Source organism: Cyprinus carpio, chromosome B2 (assembly GCF_018340385.1).
Source record: "Cyprinus carpio isolate SPL01 chromosome B2, ASM1834038v1, whole genome shotgun sequence".
NCBI classification, from domain to species: Eukaryota; Metazoa; Chordata; class Actinopteri; order Cypriniformes; family Cyprinidae; genus Cyprinus; species Cyprinus carpio.
Genome location: NC_056598.1, coordinates 12,930,905 through 12,947,543, shown reverse-complemented (window position 1 = coordinate 12,947,543; position 16,639 = coordinate 12,930,905). Strand labels below are relative to the sequence as shown.

The window sequence follows — 16,639 nt, the reverse complement described above, 5'->3', positions numbered from 1 at the left end:
AATACTGATGATTTTGGCATACAGCTCATGAAAACCCAAAATTCCTATCTCAAAAAATTAGCATATCATGAAAAGGTTCTCTAAACGAGCTATTAACCTTATCATCTGAATCAACTACTTAAACTCTAAACACCTGCAAAAGATTCCTGAGGCTTTTAAAAAACTCCCAGCCTGGTTCATTACTCAAAACCGCAATCATGGGTAAGACTGCCGACCTGACTGCTGTCCAGAAGGCCATAATTGACACCCTCAAGCGAGAGGGTAAGACACAGAAAGAAATTTCTGAACGAATAGGCTGTTCCCAGAGTGCTGTATCAAGGCACCTCAGGGGGAAGTCTGTGGGAAGGAAAAAGTGTGGCAAAAAAAACGCTGCACAACAAGAAGAGGTGACCGGACCCGGAGGAAGATTGTGGAGAAGGACCGATTCCAGACCTTGGGGGGACCTGCGGAAGCAGTGGACTGAGTCTGGAGTAGAAACATCCAGAGCCACCGTGCACAGGCGTGTGCTTTTGAACCAGAAACAGCGGCAGAAGCGCCTGACCTGGGCTACAGAGAAGCAGCACTGGACTGTTGCTCAGTGGTCCAAAGTACTTTTTTTTCGGATGAAAGCAAATTTTGCATGTCATTCGGAAATCAAGGTGCCAGAGTCTGGGAGGAAGACTGGGGAGAAGGAAATGCCAAAATGCCTGAAGTCCAGTGTCAAGTACCCACAGTCAGTGATGGTCTGGGGTGCCATGTCAGCTGCTGGTGTTGGTCCACTGTGTTTTATCAAGGGCAGGGTCAATGCAGCTAGCTATCAGGAGATTTTGGAGCACTTCATGCTTCCATCTGCTGAAAAGCTATATGGAGATGAAGATTTCGTTTTTTCAGCACGACCTGGCACCTGCTCACAATGCCAAAACCACTGGTAAATGGTTTACTGACCATGGTATTACTGTGCTCAATTGGCCTGCCAACTCTCCTGACCTGAACCCCATAGAGAATCTGTTGGAATATTGTGAAGAGGAAGTTGAGAGACGCAAGACCCAACACTCTGGATGAGCTTAAGGCCGCTATCGAAGCATCCTGGGCCTCCATAACACCTCAGCAGTGCCACAGGCTGATTGCCTCCATGCCACGCCGCATTGAAGCAGTCATTTCTGCAAAAGGATTCCCGACCAAGTATTGAGTGCATAATTGAACATAATTATTTGAAGGTTGACTTTTTTTGTATTAAAAACACTTTTCTTTTATTGGTCGGATGAAATATGCTAATTTTTTGAGATAGGAATTTTGGGTTTTCATGAGCTGTATGCCAAAATCATCAGTATTAAAACAATAAAAGACCTGAAATATTTCAGTTGGTGTGCAATGAATCTAAAATACATGAAAGTTTAATTTTTATCATTACATTATGGAAAATAATGAACTTTTTCACAATATGCTAATTTTTTGAGAAGGACCTGTATATAAAAAATAATCTTACAACCCAAACTTTGGAAAGGTAGTGTTTGTCATGTAATAAAGAGTTTTGTACCAATATGACATTTACTTTTAAATAAATGTTTAATGTACAAGATGTATAGAGGATTGTAAAGAGGATTTTGCCACTTAAATATGAAAGAGTGGATTATTTTTAACAGCATGTTGTCTTGTAAAACATGAATATTTGTGTAAACTGTTCTGCACAATGTAATTAAATGTTTCACTATAGCAAAAATGGATTTGAATTGTCAGTCTGCATTAAAACATTTTACCCACCATTCAAGCAGTATATCAAAAAAAAAAAAGTATAAAAGTTTATTAAAAAGAATACTTTTAATAAACATTTCAAAAATATGATGCTGATATCAAGTGTTTATAACTGTTAAGGGACTGACATTTCATCAGCAAGAGTTCCCAGCTTAAATACTGGTACCATCAGTCAAGTAGCATTTCTGCTATAATCTCAGTTCACCTTCATCTCAACCATATCATCCTTTCTTTATTTTAGCAACTTTCTCCTTGCTCTTTTTCTCATGCTTTGGCACTTTATTTTTTCTTTTCTCCCTCTGACCATTTTCTTTCTTTCCTGAAAGACACAGAAATACAAACTGATTCTCACAACCCATGAACACAATTCATCTGTTGTAACATTTTCTATTCCCATTAGGTACTTTTCTGTTCAGTTGTGCTTCCTCAGCGTGTCTGCCACTCTCTCCTGTGTCTTCCCCTTCTGACTTCTCATCATCGTCATCCTCCTCCCTTCCCTCAGAGCTTGAACTATCATCCTTTGTGGAGTCTTCCAGTATCGAGGGTACCTGTTAAATAAAAAAAATTCAGCAACAGCATTTTTAATCTGATTTCTCATTGTCATTACACGAGTTTGGCAATGGCTGTTGTTTATATTCTCTGTCTTAATCCTCCCACATGCCATGTAGGCAAAGAAAAACCAAGTGGGTGCATTAATAGCGAAAACAAAGTCTTGGCCACATGAGGTGTCTTAAACCTAACGCTTAATCATTAATGCGCCACATGGTCTTCTTAAAAACAAAAACGGCATTCTCCTCACTGTTTGCACACCAGAAAGATCCTTCCTGAGGCCTGTCACTGTCTGGTAGAGGATCTGTAATGGAAAACAGATCATTTCATCCACTGCTACTAGTTCTCAGAGCATTAGTTCATTATTTTTCATTTAGGGTAGTGAGACGTACATTGTCTGTGTTTGTATCTTCAGAAGAAGCCTCTTCTTTTTTCTTCAACATTGTGTCCACATCCCTCTCATAATGGGTGACTTCAGTAAGTGTGCGTGGAATGTAGGCTTTCTTGAACACCTGTTTTGAGAAAGATCCACGTGTGAATCATTAGAAGGGTTCCCACAACAATGACCTTTCAGGTTTCATGATTGCTGTACTATATGTTTATTTTTTATTTTTTTAACTAAATCATTTTATAGAGATAGCTAAGAATTTCTATTTCCATTTGTATGATTCCTTGAAGGGTTAAAAATCATATTTTGTGTACAAATGTCTTCACAATTACCATCAATGGACAGACTGGTGTATATGTGTGTGTGCAAATATGAGAAATCGCAAAATTACCAGTTTTATTTTAGTATTACTTATATACTGTTATAGTATTTATTATTAATACTTTGTATTAGCTTTATTTTTATATATTTTTTGCTTTCATTCATTAGTTTTAATAATTGTTTGTCATTTTTATTATTATTTTTTAATTCATTTAATTTTATTTCTGTTTTAGTAGTTTAACTTAAGCTTTGGTTAGTTTATAAGATTGTTGCAAACATTTCTAATTTAAGTTTGGCTAGTTTAAATTTGTCAAGTTCAATTCGTATTTTATTTCAGCATTATTTCAATGAATGAAAATGATTTTTAATAGTTTTACATTTAGTTAACTATAACAACACTGACCTTTACTCTATACAAGTGCTCACAAAGAGTTATATTGGACTATTATCTTGACTATTTTAGATCAGGGAAAATCAGAAAGAAAAACCCTCATATGTACCACAGAAAGAATGTTACAATGATATTTTACATTTTCATTACATCTACTTTCCATGACTTTTTCAGGACTGCACACATTACTATTTAATAATTCAACAATTTGCCATGACTGTGAAATGTTAAAAATGAGTTCACCTCCTCATCAACTTTGTCCTGATTGGATCTGTCCTCTGCAGTTCTTTCAGAAGCTATCTCCATTGCCTGCAGGTAAGCCACAAACATATTTAGTCAATCTACAACGAATGCTAAAAAACACATGCACATTATGTACCCCAATAGGGCTGGGTTTTAAAACAAATTTCACAATATGATTCTGATTCACAAGCTTGTGATTCGATTTGATTCAGTATTGATTGTTTTGAACATACAGGTGCTGGTCATATAATTACAATATCATCAAAAAGTTGATTTTGAATTCCATTCAAAAAGTGAAACTTGTATATTATATTCATTCATTACACACAGACGGATATATTTCAAATGTTTATGATGATCATAACTGACAACTGACAAAATTAGAATATTGTGAAAAGGTTCAATATTGAAGACACTTGGTGCCACACTCTAATCAGCTAATTAACTCAAAACAACTGAAAAAGCCTTTAAATGGTCTCTCAGTCTAGTTCTGTAGGCTACACAATCATGGGGAAGACTGCTGACTTGACAGTTGTCCAAAAGACGACCATTGACACCTTGCACAAGGAGGGCAAGACACAAAAGGTCATTGCAAAAGAGGCTGGCTGTCCACAGAGCTCTGTGTCCAAGCACATTAATAGAGAGGCGAAGGGAAGGAAAAGATGTGGTAGAAAAAAGTGTACAAGTAATAGGGATAACCGCACCCTGGAGAGAATTGTGAAACAAAACCCATTCAAAAATGTGGGGGAGATTCACAAAGAGTGGACTGCAGCTGGAGTCAGTGCTTCAAGAACCACTACGCACAGATGTATGCAAGACATGGGTTTCAGCTGTTGTATTCCTTGTGTCAAGCCACTCTTGAACAACAGACAGCATCAGAATGGGCTAAAGACAAAAAGGACTGGACTGCTGCTGAGTGGTCCAAAGTTATGTTCTCTGATGAAAGTAAATTTTGCATTTCGTTTGGAATTCAGGGTCCCAGAGTCTGAGGCACACAATCCACGTTGCTTGAGGTCCAGTGTAAAGTTTCCACAGTCAGTGATGGTTTGGGGTGCCATGTCATCTGCTGGTGTTGGTCCACTGTGTTTTTCTGAGGTCCAAGGTCAACGCAGCCGTATACCAGATACCAAGTTTTAGAGCACTTCATGCTTCCTGCTGCTGACCAACTTTATGGAGATGCAGATTTCATTTTCCAACAGGACTTGGCACCTGCACACAGTGCCAGAGCTACCAGTACCTGGTTTAAAGGACCATGGTATCCCTGTTCTTAATTGGCCAGCAAACTCGCCTGACCTTAACCCCATAGAAAATCTATGAGGTATTGAGAAGAGGAAGACGCGATATGCCAGACCCAAGAATGCAGAAGAGCTAAAGGCCACTATCAGAGCAACCTGGGCTCTCATAACACCTGAGCAGTGCCACAGACTGATCGACTCCATGCCACGCCGCATTGCTGCAGTGATTCAGGCAAAAGGAGCCCCAACTAAGTATTGAGTGCTGTACATGCTCATACTTTTCATGTTCATACTTTTCAGTTGGCCGAGATTTCTAAAAATCCTTTCTTTGTATTGGTCTTAAGTAATATTCTAATTTTCTGAGATACTGAATTTGGGATTTTCTGTGTGTAATGAATGAATATAATATACAAGTTTCACATTTTGAATGGAATTAGTGAAATAAATCAACTTTTTGATGATATTCTAATTATATGACTAGCACCTGTATATCAGGTACATAAATAAAAACATAACTTATACTGTAAATATACATACGTGATCAGCTGGTAACTAATGTTACATTTCTGTAATATTGAAGGTTAAAATTAACTGATTAAATTACACTCAGTTAAGTTTTTATAATAATGAAGTAACAAAATTACATTTATACCACTGATCTATATATGACTATATACTGTATATCTATATATGTTCTATATAATAGATCAGTGATTTATACTCCAATTTGTTTTTTGTTTGTTTTTTTTTTTTTTAAATATAAACATTTAAATGTTGGCTGTCATAAAAACACGACGGATTTATTCAAACATAGATTAAACACTGAAGAACATGTTATATGGTGCATATATTTAGCAAAATGCTCCTCTATAGTTAATTTTTCTAACTGACTAGCGAGTTTATGGTCAAAGAATGTATTTATTTTTCTTCTGAGGTAAATGTGATGTTTCGTTAAATTGTGTACAAGCTATTACACTGACGTCTTTTTGCGGCTGAAACCTTGATTGAGCAATAACATGACAGAGGATACAGATCTTGGTAAGTTGTACTCTTTTTCTTAAACATACCATATGATGTTTCTTCATGCTTATTTTGTGCTGAAACTAGTATTAAAGTGCAGGAGATGATCAATTCACGTGCTTTTGGCGCTGCCGCTACTCTTGAACTGAGGCGCTACTACAGCGCCTTGTTCCTCCACATTGAACACAGCCAAAAGGCATTTATTGTTTAAATATTGTAATAAAATGGACAGAATTTGAAATCTGAGACTTTGTTTCATATCAGAAGTAACAAAGCACACAGATTATAGTGATTTATTAGATGGGAAGCACGCTACACTTTTCCATTCATTAACTGAAAAACAGGCAAAAAGACTAATCGGTTCTTGGATTTAAGAATTGATAGTTTCGTAAAAATGACAATCGATTTTTCAGATTAAAAAAACAAATTTGAGAAATCAATATTTTACCTAGCTCTAGTACCCAATCACACCAAGCTTGTCTGAATGCACAAAAAGTCGTTAAGCTTAACGATAATGCTTCAATGCAACTCAATGACCTTGTCCAAATACTGATAAATGTTGTCACTTGTGATTGAGGGGTCTGTGATAAACTCAAACAGCTCACGCACAGTCATGACTGCCACATTATGTTTCTGGAAAAAGTCTGAGAGAAAAATATGAATTAAAAAACTAAAAATGCTGACATTAACATTAATAATATCTTTTACTATTAAAGGCTGTATAATTACCATTGACATTGCTGCAATCCTTGCGTAGAAACTCTAAAGCATGAGGATGATCGTGTTCAACGGACTGAGAGACGTCAATAATATAAGCATCTCCATTATGATACCTGCACACCAAAACACAGCAGTGCTTCATGTTTTTCTACACTTTCCACTGTTCACAGTACAATTAAAGAATCGGTAAACATTAACTGATGCTTAAAAACCATGCGCGCATAATGTAAAGTCCGCTTACAGCATATTGAACTCGCTAAGGTCAGCGTGGACCAGACGAGCTTCATTGTACATTATTCTCATGTTCTGATTGATCTGCAGGTAGGGTTCCTGCGCTTTGGGTTCAGAAAGGACAGGGCAGGCCTGAGGAACACACCGACAAGATCACTTAAAAAGCCTGGAGTGTCATTTAGGAATTTGCTGAAAACTCTGAAACATTGCTATGTTTGGATCAGTTGCTATAAATGGTGAAGGTAAATGTCCACGTACATGTCATCTCGACCAATAAAGCTCATGACGAGAACATGACTCCGCAACATCATGGGCTCTGGACTTGGAATCTGTGCGGTCTGTAGTCTTGTGATAAATGGAGGCACATTATAGACAAAAATCATCATAAAATAAGTTCATGAAAGAATAAGAAAGAAGTCATAATACTAACCTGATCAAGTTTCTAATTTCCTTCTCAGCCCAAGTGCGCACCATTTTTCTAGGGTTGCCCTTGCAATAGCCATGGCGGAACCTAAATTATATTCAAACACAGAAGTTTAGGGTTAAATGGCTCACATCAATAAGGCTAAATAGGACTAAGTGCCTGAACAAAGACACCTGTCTTACCTGAATTCCCCGCTGACATATTTATCTCTGTCTTTGAAAAGTAGAATTGATGTTTTGTATATTTTGATGGCTCTGATTTCTCCTTTTGCAGTAGTTGCATGGTAGACATTAGCCTGCGGTACAAAATGCATGAAAGAAATATAAAAAATAAAATAGCAAAGAGTTCTTAGTAAAAGATCCCAAGTTTACCAAAAATATAGTAAGGGATAATTTTACTGATTTCTTTCAAACAAACCAGGGTTATGATAGTTAACTAAAACATTTTTCACTGCTGGAAATAAAGTAAACATTTTTCATTTTTAACCTCAAGTACTAAAATAACTAAAAAAAATAAATAAATGAACTAATTATTACTGAACATACCAATAAAACTAAAATGCCATTAAAACAAACTCGCCTCTTTGCCTGTGCTGATACAGCCGTTGATCTCTGAAAAGACGCCTCTGCTGAGCATTTTAAACAGAGTCATACGTGTACGAGCGTCCAAAACCTGTACAGGCACATTAAAATATCACACTGAATAATGCATCAATTACAACACTGGAGCTCAAGTAAAACATCACAAATATAGCTTAAACAAAGACTCTGTCTGATTTGTCCTTTACTCGATACCTGCAAAAATATATGAGCTTTTTAAGATTAAATACTTAATGAATGAATGAAAATCATGTCTGTTGCATTGTTACTGGTAATTAAAAACTAAAACTATTAACAATACTTTTTGTTAAATTAAAGCTGAGATAAAATACAAACATTAGTATCAAAACATTTTTATTTTAGTTAGTTTGCCAGGGCATACATTTTAAATTTTCTTTTAATTACTAAAACTAAATTTAAAAATAAATTAAAGCTAAATAAAATTTATACACAAAAAACACAAATAAAATGACAAAAACACATAATACAATTACTAAAGCTAAAACTAAAATGATATATATATATATATATATTTATATGTATATATATATATATATATATACACACACACACACATACACACACACACACATATACACAAATAAAACCTAATTCAAACTGCTAATAATACTATAATAGTATAGAAATAATACTAAAATAAGATTACACACTTGTCTGCTTCCCTCTGCTTTTGCATCACAGTGACTTTATTGATCACAGAATCAGCATAGCTCAGTCTATCTGTGAAACAAAGAAGCTTGAATAAGAAAAAAAAATTTTTTTCTGTGGATTGACTAAATCTATAGTCTATACACTTTTCACACATTTTCTCAATTTAATTTTTGATTAAATAATAAAATGCTTACCCAGGTTAATTTTGTTTTCAAATTTTCTCAGGACCTTGTCTGATGGAGTGGACATTTTTAAGGAATTTTTATTAGAACTTTGACGATTAGCCTGGTGAAAAAAAAAACAAACAAAAAAAAAAACAAAGAGAACATATATAACCCAATATACTGTATATTGTCATTTAACCAACACAATTTCCTAGAAACACCAGGGCCCGTATTCACAAAACATCTTAGAGCTAAAAGTAGCTCATAACTCGCCAAATTTAGGAGAAAATCTTTAAAATAATGGGCGTGTCAGTCCTAAATTTAGGACTCCTAACTTTTTGCTCTAAAAGTACTTCACAAAGCCTTTTAGCACTAAAACTAGCTCCTAAATCTGTGAAACGTAAAGACCAAGCCACAAACAATCCTAAAATGGCTGTTGCCAGCAATCTGCCTCGGAACGTAAACATTTTAGAAATATTTGATGATAATGAGCTTTTATAAAGGTATCACCTTTGGTTTTGGAGGTTATCCCAACTCCAAATTTTCCTTTGATTATATTCTTGTTTTCATTTACCAGCTGGGCAAGAAGTAACAGCTGTGCTTGTGTTCAGTTTGGTTTTCTTTTACGTTTGCATGTCTAACTATCAGCCATGATTATTCTACTTGAATTTCTAATCATGATTACAATTACGTAATCGTTCAAAGCTGCAATTAATCGTTCAAAGTCCACTTATGTTATTCTGCATGCTTAGGATGCATTTTTTTTTTCTTCTACATGTTATCTTAAGGGGTTTTCCCATTATTTTAATTTTAGTTTTAGTATAACATTATAATACCATTCATATTTTACATTTTTTTAATTTAACGAAGAAACCAATCTGATTTATAGTTGACATTTGAGGCTTTACACTATAGAAGTGCCTAAAGGTTTTTCAGTTAGGGTGTTTAAGCTTGTTTATTTTCATATAAAAATACGGCATGCAGTTGCATCAAACAATGGTATAAACATCCTTCAATGTAAAAGTGATAATCATAATTAATAATCACAATTACAATCGACAATTATGATTTTTTCATATTCGTGCAGCCCTATTCTACTCTGTAAATTAAAAGGCCGTTTATATGTATATTATATTATGTATAATTAGCTTAACATATACTTAGCCTGCATTTTAAAATCTTTATTTGGATGTGGCAAATAATCTCGGGTTGGTTGGCCAGCGTTGTCATCCCGTAGATTCAAGCATTGGTACTTATTTATATATAAAATGCATTTTAAAATCTTTATTTGGATGTGGCAAATAATTTTGGGTTAAAGGTGTATGGAATATTTATATATAAAATCAAGGTTTGAAGAATATCTTTAGTTAATGTTTATATGGTTATGGTGGGTTTTTTGTTATGACTTTTCTTTGAAGCATCCCTGTGTGCATAGTTAGTATGGATTCTGACATCATCCATGGCAGCTAGGTCAACCCCGCCCTTACTCATAGCTTAAGACTTCTCTCTATTCCTTAGTAAAAGTTTTCCTCAGAAGCTTTGTGAATAGGTTTTTACTCTTTGCTAAAAACTTTTAGTAGTGAGATAAAATATCTTGTGAATACGAGCCCAGGTTTGTTGTCAGCATTGGCCTTGTGGTCACGATCCTTCTTTAACGAATACCTGTGAATTATTCCCAGCCCTCATTGCAGTGTAGCGCTTTGTGAAGTCTCCTCCTCTTGATTCATTCCAATCCCATTCATCATCATCATCATCGTCCTCCTCATTTTCACCTTGCTTATCATTTTTGAAGGTTTGTAAAGTAACTCCATGCAGCTGGTTCTCCAGGGAGAGCTTGTCAGTGACATGACTGATTTCAGGATCACTGTGAAATACCACACATTGTGTTAACTTCACCCATTTAGCATTTATTAGTATTTGCGACCATAAATATTAAACTATGAGTGAAGTTATTGCTGAGGTCATGTATGTATTTACATGTTATCACTTAAAAATTTGCATGTAATGCCTTTTTTCCTAATTGTTTTGCGATCACGTCATCTGCTATGTTCACGTATTAAACTGAGACGATGCACATCAAAGTTTTACTGGGAAAAAAAAAAGAGTTTCAAACAGTCCTCATAAGAAGAGAAAGAGCAGAAAGACAGTGTCTATTTCATGCAACAAACTACAACAGGTAAAGCTGTCAGCTGTGTGGATATTGCCAATATTGTTAACAATTCTCGTTTATAATCATTAATAATATTGTTTCTTCTTAAAAAGAGGTTGGGTTTTTGTTGTGTTCTATTTAATACTTGCCATCCAGTATCAGCTTTAAATAAAATGCTTTAAAACACTTGCCATCCAGTAATCACAAAAAGCTTTGTGCTTTGTTACTTTTAAATAAAGTATCAGCTTTATATTTATGCGCTATTGCAATAGTAATATTTTTACTTAACCTGTTGTCTTCATGATTCAATTCAAAAAATTGCATTTTATTAATATAGAATAACAGGCTGAAAGTATGAAAGACATACACTCAAGGTACACTCAATACAAATAAAGGTGCTTAAAAGGTTCTTCACAGAAACATTTTTGGTTCCACAAAGAACCATTCAGTCAAACTCTTCTCTTTCTCAACTTTTCATAATCTGAAGACCCTTCTTTCGCCACAAAGAACCTTTTGTGATACGTAATGGTTCTTCAGATGTTAAAGGTTCTTTATGAAACAATTTAGACAAAAAAGGTTCTTCTATGGCATCGTGAAGCACCTTTATTTTTAAGAGTGTATGACAACATTTACAGGATACATTGAGAAGGAGCCCAAACTACACTCAGTGGCCAAGTGATGCTTATGGTTCATGATATTGGTACAGATTCTGTGTAATACACAATGCGTGACTGTTTATTTCAAGTTTGAAGACATTCAGTTCCCACTTTAAGTGAACCTTAGTTCCCAGGTCACCTACAAGATGGATTAAAATGCTGATAAAGTCAAGAAAAGATGAGACATAAACACATTGAAATGACAGTATGATTGAAATAATAATAATAAAATAAATAAAACTTTTATTCTGTGGCACCTAAAAAAATCATTTGGCGCCTAAGTTTTTTTCTTATAGGAGCCAGTGGCTCCTTACTCGATTTTTTTTGTTTGGAGCCCTGATTTATTAATCTTAGTTAATGCATTTAACAATGCATTATTAAAATCAAAAGTTGTGTTTGTTAGCATTAGTTTAGGCACTGTGGACTAACACAAACTAACAATGAACAACTGTATTTGTATTAACTAATGTAAACAAATATTAATAAATGCTGTAATAAATGTTGATTATTTGTTCATGTTCGTTAACTCATTAAATGACACCTTATTGTAAAATGTTACCAATATTTTTTATTTGTGAACTGATGTTCAGCTGTTCTTTTTACTAGTCAACTTATTATCGGGTCATTGTCATAAAAGCTCTGTAAACACTGCCACAGACACGAAGATATATCTTTCATTTCATCACGCTGAATGCTCACTAAAAACTGACAGTCATCACGTTTTGAGACCATTTCATGTTTTATTTTGACGTGACACAAAGTAGTGGTATCTAAGTGGGAGAGTTGTTTACTTACTTTATAACTAGTCAATAATGCCATCATTTTCCTCAATCAGACCGAGAGCTCGCATGAAAACAAGAGGCGGGATTTATCACAGGAACCAATCACATTTCCCCTCATCCATCTCAATGAGCCTCCAGAAAAGTCACAGCACACTTTAGGGCAGGGGTGCCCAAACTCGGTCCAGGAGGTCCGGTGTCCTGGAGAGTTTAGCTCCAACTTGCCTCAACACATTTGCATGGAAGTTTCTAGTATGACTAGTAAGAGCTTGATTAGCTGGTTCAGGTGCGTCTAATTGGGGTTGGAGCTAAACTCTTCAGGACACCGTCCCTCAAGGAACGAGTGTGGGCACCCCTGATTTAGGGTCTCTGTAGAAAGTCTATGGATGGAAGGGAGGCAAGACTTCACTGTAACTTTACCTGCGGGTGTTGCTGTTGCACAGTGTTACTTTATAAAAACTAGTGACTTTTAATATCATATTTAGTCATATTTGCGCGGTTTTATTTTTATAATATCTATTATTTTCTCATCTAATATTGAGGAGAGGAGACACTGCCTCCCTTGCCTCCTCGGAGGAAACCCCCCTGATATATATATGTAACTAGAATAGCTAGGGATTACAATGTGGGTGGGCCCAGAGAAAATTGGGTGGGCCTAGCCTAAAATACATCAACTAACAGTTACACCTGATTGAATTTACATCACCGTTTAATCAGAGCATAAGCCTGTATGTCATCATAAGTAGTTTTAAGAGAATAATGATAAGAACAGAATGAGCACAGTGGCCACAACATACACACATGCCTTTGACAGACGTAACACAAACACCATCATCAAATCAGCAGGACAGTAGTAATGCACAGTATGTTAAACCCATGCTTGGTCATAGTCTGGCTCGCTCAGCGGCCACATAAACCACATGAAAAAAACAACAGTGACTAGGCAACTAACGTTAGGGGAGGTAGCCTTTGGAGAATGGAGCGCTGCTGGTGATGGAGAAATATGTGAATTAACGTTAGCATTAGCAGAGCTGTTCATGTTGTTGATGGTGGAATATGTGTGTTACGTTTAGTTCATGCTTGGATGTTGGGCTGTCTTGGTGTGGAATATGAGGGTGGACTATAGTTAAGTTGATGTGCCAGGAAAACCCTAATAAGGACAAAGGCATGTATAAAGGCATCCAGCGATCTCTGCTGTAGCTAAAGGGCTATTCGCAAACTTATCCTCATCATTATATGGCAAACAAGAAAAAGCAACAACACAATTCATTTTTATAAAGTACTGTGATTATTGCAAGGTGGGTGGGCCCAGCCAATGAATATACACAATATTGTTATCGTGGGCACTTCAAAATACCATGAATAATTGTTTATTACAAATTTGTATGATTTTTTGAATGCATTTTAAGAATATTTTCCCCATCAACTGGTCAAAACACTGCACTGTTGTATGCTGCGTGAAAGACGCATGCACACTCTCATGCAAACAAGCACGGATGAGAAGCACATGGCGGAACCATACTGTATAAAAACATGGACGTAGTGTCCGTGACGTCACCCATAGGTTTCTGAGGAGCGTTTATGAAGCCTAAAGTGGGCAGAGCCGGTCGTCACCATCTTGGCAGCACGTCACCGCGCATCACTCCCGGAAAATTTAAAATGGGCAAAGAGGTGGGAGCTGGTTGCTGAAATCCAAACACCTAGCTCGATGGTGGTGACAGCAGCGGCAATCCAACTGTCAATCAAGTGGCCATACAATATAATTAAAACCAATGAGTTATAAAAAAAATTCAACCTCTCACAGTTGTCATGAAGGGCAAAATTAGCTATATAGACCAAAACCACTTTTTGGACCAGGCTGTTTACATATTTTTTTCGGCTGTAAAGTCGGGCATTTTAACATGGGGAGTCAACAGGACTGACTCCCTTTTGGACCCAGCCTCTAGCGGACAGTCGATGAATTGCAGTTTTAGTCACTTCCCGTGGGTTTAAACAGCCATTCAGATTTTTGTATTCTCAGTGGTGGTCATCACAGCACCAAATACTTAAATATTTAGACTTAATAGGCTATTTATTTTCATCTTTTTCATCAACATTTTTTTTATCTGGATACAACATGCCCTAGATATTGTTTGAAAATGTTTTGATTCTTTATTGCTTGGTCACACTTTGGGCAACATTAAGTCTCTATTAATTAACGTTAGTTGTATTCATTAGTTGAACTGCCAATGAAAAATTCTTCTAAACATTCATTAATCTTAGGTAATTTCAATATTTAAAAACACGTTGTTAAATTCAAAAGGTGTAACTGTGTTATTTAATGAACTAACAGTTGTATTTTTTTAACAAAGATTAATAACTTCAGTAGCAAATGTAGCTATTGCTTATTATTAATTGTTAATGCATTAACTAAGGTTAACTAATGAGTCATATTGTAAAGTGTTACATATCAGTCTTTATGATTCTTTTGCAGTTTAATCTGTGAAATTTTTTACTTTATACATTTTTTGTGTATTACTTTAGTTTACTGTATATAAATTATCAGTTATTTTTGTTATAAGAAAAAACGTTATTAAACCTTCTATATCTATAGCTTATAGTCTCGCGTAGCCAGACCTTCAGACTGAACGTCTGGAATTCACAGCAGTTTTCATTGGCCAAGGCCCGCCCATGAGGCCGTTTGACCGACATGTCGTACAACCAATCACTGTTCGTTTCGTTCATCGTCATGTTTCGAGGCGTGGAAATGTCGCCACAATAACAGAGTGGTGTGTAAAACTCTCAGACATATTTTAAAGATTCTATGCTGCAAACTTTAAATATTTCACATACTTTTGAAAATCCAGCGTTTAGTTGATTCTGATAAGCGCTCGTTGTCGTCACAGCTGTAAACACGACGGCTTTCTTCTGTCGTGAGGGGGTTTGGCTTCACGGTATCTTGGAAACACGTCTTGTGGAAATCCTGCAGAATTCTACCAATCCTATGATGACTTCAGCACTCCTGAAGTGTTTCCACTTTTGTGTCCCATGTGCATCAGACGTTTAGCCAACGGTCTGTGGACGTGATGTCTGAGACTAAATAACTTATGACAACACTTTTTCCTGCAACTAATTTTCAATACCTGATAATACCATATACTGTGATAAAAACATTTGATATAATCACAACACGAAAATTTCATACTGTCATATGCCTAATATATAATTTAGTGCTGTCAAACCATTAATTGCATCCAAAATAAAAGTTTGTTTACATAATATGTGTACTGTGTATATTTATTGTTTATGTTTATATAATAAATATATTTATATATATGATACAAATTCTATACTAATATATGAATAGGAATATGAATATGAATATATATATATATATATATATATATATATATATATATATATATATATATATACACACACACATATATATATGAGAATATAAATATATGTAAATATTTTAAAAATATATGCTGTATGTGTGTATATTTATATATATATACATAATAAATATACACAACACACACACATACATTATGTAAACAAAGACTTTTATTTTGGATGCGATTAAACGCTTGACAGCACTAACATACATACATATACATTATTATACATATACACATACACACACACACACACACCACACACACACACACACACACACACACATATATACATTTTTTTGGTTATTTATATATATATATATATATATATATATATATATACACACACACACACACACACACACACACACACACACACACACACACACACACACACACACACACACACACACAAATAAATAATGAGTCGTATACACACCAAAATGAGAATATGTTCTCATTTTGGTGTGTATATGACTCATTATTAATGTCATTATCATAACCAATGTAAATGAGCTAGTATATTGTTATTTTTCATGATCGTTGCACCCTGTAACGTTAATATGACTGACTAATATTGCCTTTATCAATTCAGGTTAATGAAGTGTCATACCTCCCCGTCTCGTCCGCGTCATCAAACTGCCCAGGTACAACCTGATACATCGCGGTGCTCTAACTTTAATTAAAGAAAATGACCGAATCCTTAAAATATATCTCTACACACAAAGAAAGAGAATGTAAAGGACCTGACCAAACAAAACACGCTTACATTCAAACAGCACGCACGCACGCACGCACGCACACCAGCGTACTCTCACTTGTCACTTCCGGCAATGTGGGTAAGGGTGCTGCTGAGAAGGCTCAAAGAGAGAACTCGAAATGCCAAATTAAGCACCCATTTTCAGCAGGCTAATCATTCATGATTTATTGTACTTCATAAAGATACACTGCTGATAACCAACGCATGTAGGCAGAGAGGCTGCTAGA

General features: G+C 35.5%; 1 protein-coding gene across 1 annotated transcript; it reads right to left on the bottom strand.

Annotated features, from left to right (window-relative positions):
- Positions 1 to 1,580: 1,580 nt before the first annotated feature.
- On the bottom strand, positions 1,581 to 16,444 carry LOC109107408 (serine/threonine-protein kinase RIO1-like). Its single transcript, XM_042718092.1, has 16 exons — positions 16,266 to 16,444; positions 10,351 to 10,552; positions 8,719 to 8,809; positions 8,524 to 8,593; positions 8,012 to 8,047; positions 7,833 to 7,932; positions 7,436 to 7,548; positions 7,260 to 7,340; positions 7,084 to 7,174; positions 6,840 to 6,961; positions 6,608 to 6,711; positions 6,416 to 6,522; positions 3,624 to 3,689; positions 2,673 to 2,792; positions 2,531 to 2,584; positions 1,581 to 2,279 (listed from the first exon to the last, which is right to left on the bottom strand). Exons 1-16 carry the CDS (start codon positions 16,313 to 16,315, stop codon positions 2,100 to 2,102), a joined length of 1,587 nt encoding a protein of 528 aa, XP_042574026.1. The 5' UTR covers positions 16,316 to 16,444; the 3' UTR covers positions 1,581 to 2,099.
- Between the last annotated feature and the right edge of the window lie 195 nt (positions 16,445 to 16,639).

Coding starts and splice junctions, on each gene's coding strand:
- LOC109107408 (XM_042718092.1), bottom strand. CDS start 16,315: ATGTATCAGGTTGTACCTGGGCAGTTTGATGACGCGGACGAGACGGGG. Junction 7,175..7,259: donor GAAATTAGAAACTTGATCAG/GTTAGTATTATG, acceptor ATTTATCACAAG/ACTACAGACCGCACAGATTC. Junction 6,523..6,607: donor GGATTGCAGCAATGTCAATG/GTAATTATACAG, acceptor TTTTTCTCTCAG/ACTTTTTCCAGAAACATAAT.